The sequence below is a fragment of the Eptesicus fuscus genome, chromosome 6 (genome assembly GCF_027574615.1).
Source record: "Eptesicus fuscus isolate TK198812 chromosome 6, DD_ASM_mEF_20220401, whole genome shotgun sequence".
In the NCBI taxonomy this organism is placed as follows: domain Eukaryota; kingdom Metazoa; phylum Chordata; class Mammalia; order Chiroptera; family Vespertilionidae; genus Eptesicus; species Eptesicus fuscus.
The window spans coordinates 70,372,045-70,378,044 of record NC_072478.1 but is presented as its reverse complement, the minus strand read 5'-3'; the positions used below and the strand labels follow the sequence as shown (position 1 = coordinate 70,378,044).

The window sequence follows — 6,000 nt, the reverse complement described above, 5'->3', positions numbered from 1 at the left end:
CCGCGGTAGGAGGGGGGGGGGTGGCCTTGGCCTCGGGCCGAGCCGAGCGGGCTGAGGGCAGGTGCCCAGTGGATGGGGAGCCCGGGCGATAACCTAAGATGGAGGCCGGGACTGACGCGGGCCCGAGCAGGGCTGGCGGGGCGGTGAGACAGGCCTCAACCGGGCCAGTCGCCGCCAGGGTCGGGGCTGGGGACTGGGAGGGTGTGGGAGCCGTGTGCAGCCCGGGGCCAGCTCAACGCCCTGAGGTAGGTGCGGGGACCGGAGTACCACCCACGACGCCCGTAGGCCCCGACTCTCCAGGGAGGCGCGCGAGGCTCCCAGGGAGCCCGCCTCAGGCCCCGCCCGGGCTGCGGGCCGGCCCGTAGGCCCAGGCTGCGAGCGGTCGCTCCGGGGGAGGGGAGGGGGCTGCAGCGACGGCTCCGCTGATTGGACGGCGCGCTCGCGAGCCCGACTTCACCCGCCCTGAACCCCGAAGAGTGAGGCGAGCGGGCGCGCGCGCGGTGGGGGCTGGGGGGCGCGCGCACTCGGGGCCCCGGCCGCACGCGGACGGGCGCGAGGCGCTGGGTCGCACGCGCCGCCGCGGGGGCGCGCGCGGTGGGGGTGTGAGGAGGAGGAGGTGGCGGAGGACTAGGCCGGGGCAGGTCGCGCTCGCCGCCTTCTCCCCTGAAGAGAGACGCGGGGGGAGGGGGGGTGCGGCGAGCGGCTCCGCTCTCTCCCCACCGCTCCGCTCGCGCCCCAGTGTAATGAGGGTCACCCCCTCCCCCCAGCCGGCCCGGGAGGGGGCACGGGGCACGGTAACTAGTGCACTGGGGTGGGCGGCGGGCAGGCGTGAGGAGGGAGGAGGCGGCCGGGCGGGGAAGATGGTGGTGGTGGTGAGGTGAGGGGCGCGGGGGAGGACCGGGCGCGGCGCGGGGTTGGTGGCCGGCGGCTTTGCAGCCGCGGGCCCCTTCCTCCTCCTTCACTACCAGCCTGGCTCCGGCCTACCCGGCCGGACTGCCGCGAACTTCCTCCCGGCACGGCCCGTGCTCCGCCGGCCTCTCGCGCGCACCTCGGCCTCTGCCTCCCCTCGGGTAGACGGCTGGGGGGCACCGGGCCCACTGCCCTCCCGCAGTAAACTTTGCTTGCTGCTGAATATTGATGAGTGCGATCGGCTCGGCCAGGAGGTGCTACAGCGGCTGCGGGAAGGAGCGCGGCCTGGGCAGGCGGCGGCGGCGTCGGCAGCAGCCATGTTTGTCAAGCTATAGCAGCAGCTGCTGCTGCCCTGACTTGGCTTCGCCGGCTGCCTCCGTTTCTCCCCCTGCGGCGTCCCAGTCTCTGGGACCTGCAGCCGTGGACCGAGCTGGCCTGCAGTCAGGAAGGCGAGCTTCGGGGTGCGCCCACCCGCTTGGGCCGACTGGCCTGCGGCCTGTGTACAGCCGTAGCAGAAAGGCTGTGGCGCCGGCTGGGCGCAGGGTGCAGCGCTATTGTGACCGCTGAGCAGAGGGAGCCAGGAAGGCGGGGGGGGGGGGAGACCTTTTTGTGCAGCGTTTGGGACCCCCCTCTCGAACCTCGTATCCCCCTCCCTTCCGGAGATCGGGCCGCTAGGTCCTCGGCGAGGGAGGGAGAAGAGGATTCGTATTTTGAGATTTTGGGAATTTCTACTGCCAAATGGATTTGAATTTTAGTTCAGCCTTACTGTCCACCAGTCTGCAGTGCAGGGAAAAGGGACGGGCTGTTTCCATGTGGCAAGATCTGCTCAGCTCCAGGAAGATGGAGTTTGTGGCGGCTCACCGAGGCCATTTTTCTATCATCAGCTGGGGAACTTTTCTGCCCTTGGAAGTGCAGCAGAAAGACATCGAGGCCACTAGGCCTTGAGAAGTGGCTGCCATTTTGAAGATAAGTCCTATGACTTGTTAACTCAGATTAATTGCTGTGTTTTTGGATTCCAGGTTGATGCTGGCGCAGGATGGATCAGACCTCTGAACCTCCCAGAAGAAATTGTCTGCTGCCATTTTCCAATCCAGTCAATTTAGATGCCCCTGAAGACAAGGACAGCCCTTTCGGTAATGGTCAATCCAATTTTTCTGAGCCACTTAATGGGTGTACTATGCAGTTATCGACTGCCAGTGGAACATCCCAAAATGCTTATGGACAAGATTCTCCATCTTGTTACATTCCACTGCGGAAACTACAGGATTTGGCCTCCATGATCAATGTAGAATATTTAAATGGGTCTGCTGATGGATCAGAATCCTTTCAAGACCCTGAAAAAAGTGATTCAAGAGCTCAGTCGCCAATTGTTTGCACTTCCTTGAGTCCTGGTGGTCCAACAGCACTTGCTATGAAACAGGAACCCTCTTGTAATAACTCCCCTGAACTCCAGGTAAAAGTAACAAAGACTGTCAAGAATGGCTTTCTGCACTTTGAGAATTTTACTTGTGTGGACGATGCAGATGTAGATTCTGAAATGGACCCAGAACAGCCAGTCACAGAGGATGAGAGTATAGAGGAGATCTTTGAGGAAACTCAGACCAATGCCACCTGCAATTATGAGCCTAAATCAGAGAATGGTGTAGACGTGGCCATGGGAAATGAACAAGACAGCACACCAGAGAGTAGACATGGTGCAGTCAAATCGCCATTCTTGCCATTAGCTCCTCAAACTGAAACACAGAAAAATAAGCAAAGAAATGAAGTGGACGGCAGCAATGAAAAAGCAGCCCTTCTCCCAGCCCCCTTTTCACTAGGAGATACAAACGTTACCATAGAAGAGCAATTAAACTCAGTAAATTTATCTTTTCAGGATGATCCAGACTCCAGTACCAGTACATTAGGAAACATGCTAGAATTACCTGGAACTTCATCATCATCTACTTCCCAGGAATTACCATTTGTAAGCAGTTTTTGGTACAACTTAAATATATACATTAATGTATATATACAGGCAACTTAAATGGAAACATAGCTAATTGGTTTTTGGTTGCTTATTTCACAGCTTAAAGCCTGTTGCTAATGATAAACTTTTTGGGGAAATATTACTTTGATTTTTAAATTTATCTCTATTGTATGAGTTTGGTTCTTTCTAGATTTTCCCAATTAAATCTCCTTTGAGGACTAAGTTAAACTTTTAAAGGCATTTGATTTAGTTCAGATCTAATTTTTCAAGGTGGAGGTATACATTTGTTTAGCTTTTTTTGTTGGTTTGTTTTGGCTTGCTGGTATTATGAGTTATAAGAGAACCAATTAATTACCTGGTATCCTGTTTTAACGTAGTGCATGGCTTATTTTCTTAGTTAATGGGGTGACTCTTGCTGCGTGTTGAAGTGCATTTTGTGCACAGACAGATTGAAAGTAGCTAAGATGAGTTGAACTTCTTGGACATCAGTCCAATTTCCCCCCTAACAAATGTCTCTGAAATACTGTGTCAAGATTTAACTGGAATTTTATGGTATGTGATGATTGTTTTGAGTGCATTAAGTAATTCACTATATCATGTAGCCCTGCTGTTCTTCAAAGTTACAAAAGGAGATGTGGGTGTGTCACTTTCGTTTCTATTGATTCATATGTATCTTAAATATGCTTTGGTATTTCTTGTTTTCTTAGCTTGGTACTTACAGATTTAATAATTTTGTTTTGGTAGTTATCTTGAGTCTGTATTGTTCTGGATAATTTTTAGCGTCGATAAGCTATATTGGCAATCTGTTGGCAGCTCAGACAAATCCTTTTTCTTGGGTATATATATATATATATATATACATACACACACACATACACACATACATATACATACACACACACACACATACACACACATACATACATACATACAGAGGGGGGCAAAAATAGTTTTACAGTGTGAGTACAAGTAACAGTTTATTTTTGTATTGTTATTACTACTTTCTATAGTTTGGCTTTTGTATTTACATAAAAACCTAGAACTAATGGTGGAGATATATGTTTCTCTAGAATCATACAAATAGAAGTAGAAATCTCATTGTTGGTTCTCATCAAAGAGATACCAGTGGAGTATTGGTTCTGTTAAAAACAATTGAAAATATTGGAGCCTGTATTAGGTCCTGTGCTCGGCTGGAAATTTTAGAAAATCCTTAGCAAATGTTTGTCTTTTATACTGTCTGTAATATTGTGATAGAATGAGATTCTCTTGGCAAAAGTAGAGTAGTTATTAGGATTGTAAACCCCATGTCTGAAATTAGATAAAGACACATAATTCAAGATCATATTGTCTGTTGTTTTGTATATCTAGCTGTAAGCAGACTGTTTGCTTCCTCTCATAAACGAGCAACCTCTTCAGCTTATCTTTATGTGCTCTTCAGTTATTTTCTTTGCAAATAGTGATGTGAAATGATTGTCATTTTAGTTAATAATCCTGACCTGGTGCTTTTATGTTTAATTGGGTTGATATCTTCTAATTCCCACCAGTGTATATATACTGTCTATATAAACTACTTTGTACATTGTAGGTGCTGGATTAAATCTTTAAAAATTTTTTATTTATTGATTTTAGAGAGAGAGAGAGGGAGGGAGAAGCATCAATTTGTTGTTCTACTTACTTATGCATTCTTTGGTTGACTCTTATATGTGCCATGACTAGGGATTGAGCCTGCAACCTTGGCATATGGGGACAGTCCTCTAACGAACTGAGCTTACCCAGCCAGGGCTTGGAGAAAATCTTGAAGGAAAGTTGGTCCCCAGAACTCCAAGTTTAAACAGGCAGTACCTTAGTTTATTAAGTGCTTTGGTCTCTATTTTCTCATTGGGTCTTCATAGCCTTTTAGTAAAAAAGATATGTCATGGACGATGTACAAGGGACTTGAGATTATTGGAGACAATACTGAAACCCATGAAAGATAGAATTATCTGAGTTCTTTTGGAGTTCTTTCTTTTCTTTGTCTCTCTCAGTGACTTCTGAAGGTCTCTAACACCTGTCTGCGCCTGAAGTAACTTCTGGTTTTCTCACTAGGTTGACTTGCCAAGTTGTTTTCTATTCTTACTCACTTAGATATTTTATGGAGAATTTATACTATGGTGGTACTCATGAATTTGGGGGTCCTCGAAGTTCTTAGAATGTAGCTAGTTTCAGGATGGTCTGACGTACATATACTGGTGATCCTCTAAAGAAGAGGACCACTAAAAATGAATCCACTTAAAATGGGGACTAACTTCTCATAAATAGACAGGGAGAAAAAGGATTATTTAGGATTTCATATTGAAAAGTAAAATTAAGAATTATAAAAATAAAAATTTTAAACCTTTATCAAAGCCCTATCAAAATTTTAGTTAGGATGGCAACTATGCTATATAATAAAAGGATAATATGCAAATTGACCAAATGGTGGAATGACCGGTTGCTATGACGCACACTGACCACCAGGGGCCAGATGCTCAACGTAGGAGCTGCCCCCTGGTGGTCAATGCGCTCCCACAGGGGGAGTGTCGCTCAGCCAGAAGCCGAGCTCATGGCTGGCGAGTACAGCAGTGGTGGCGGGAGCCTCTCCCACCTCCGCTGCAGCGCTAAGGATGTCCGACTGCTAGCTTAGGCCCGCTCCCTGGGCCTAAGCCATCAGTCGGACATCCCTTGAGGGCTCCCGGACTGGGAGAGGGCACAGGCCAGGCTTAGGGATCTCCCCAGGTGCACGAATTTTGTGCACCAGGTCTGTAGTTTGTTATAAGGGAAGAATCAAATTTTTAAAGATTTTGTCCAGTGAAATTGTACAATAAAAAGATGACATGTGTACTTTAATTTTCTTCATTTTCTCATCATGATCATAAGGAAAATAAATTAGTTTTTAAAAAAATATATTTTTATTGATTTCAGAGAGGAAGGGAGAGGGAGAGATAGAAACATCAATGATGAGAGAATCATTGATTGGCTGCCTCCTGCACGCCCCCTACTGGGGATGGAGCCTGCAACTCGGGCATGTGCCCTTGACCAGAATCGAATCCGTGACTCTTCAGACCGCAGGCTCTATCCACTGAGCCAAACCGGTCAGGGTAGGAAAA

At 48.5% G+C, this 6,000-nt stretch overlaps 1 protein-coding gene across 3 annotated transcripts in view; it reads left to right on the top strand.

Annotated features, from left to right (window-relative positions):
* Positions 1 to 588: 588 nt before the first annotated feature.
* Positions 589 to 6,000, top strand: part of NSD1 (nuclear receptor binding SET domain protein 1) — a 146,792-nt gene continuing 141,380 nt past the window's right edge. Inside the window, exons 1-2 of one of the 3 annotated variants that reach the window (XM_054717781.1) lie at positions 589 to 794; positions 1,929 to 2,872. In XM_054717781.1, the coding sequence (XP_054573756.1) occupies positions 1,946 to 2,872 (927 nt within the window). In that variant the 5' untranslated portion in view covers positions 589 to 794; positions 1,929 to 1,945. Of the gene's footprint in view, positions 795 to 914; positions 1,164 to 1,928; positions 2,873 to 6,000 lie in introns of those variants that run through there. The other 2 variants (XM_054717782.1, XM_054717783.1) reach the window with 2 other exon arrangements.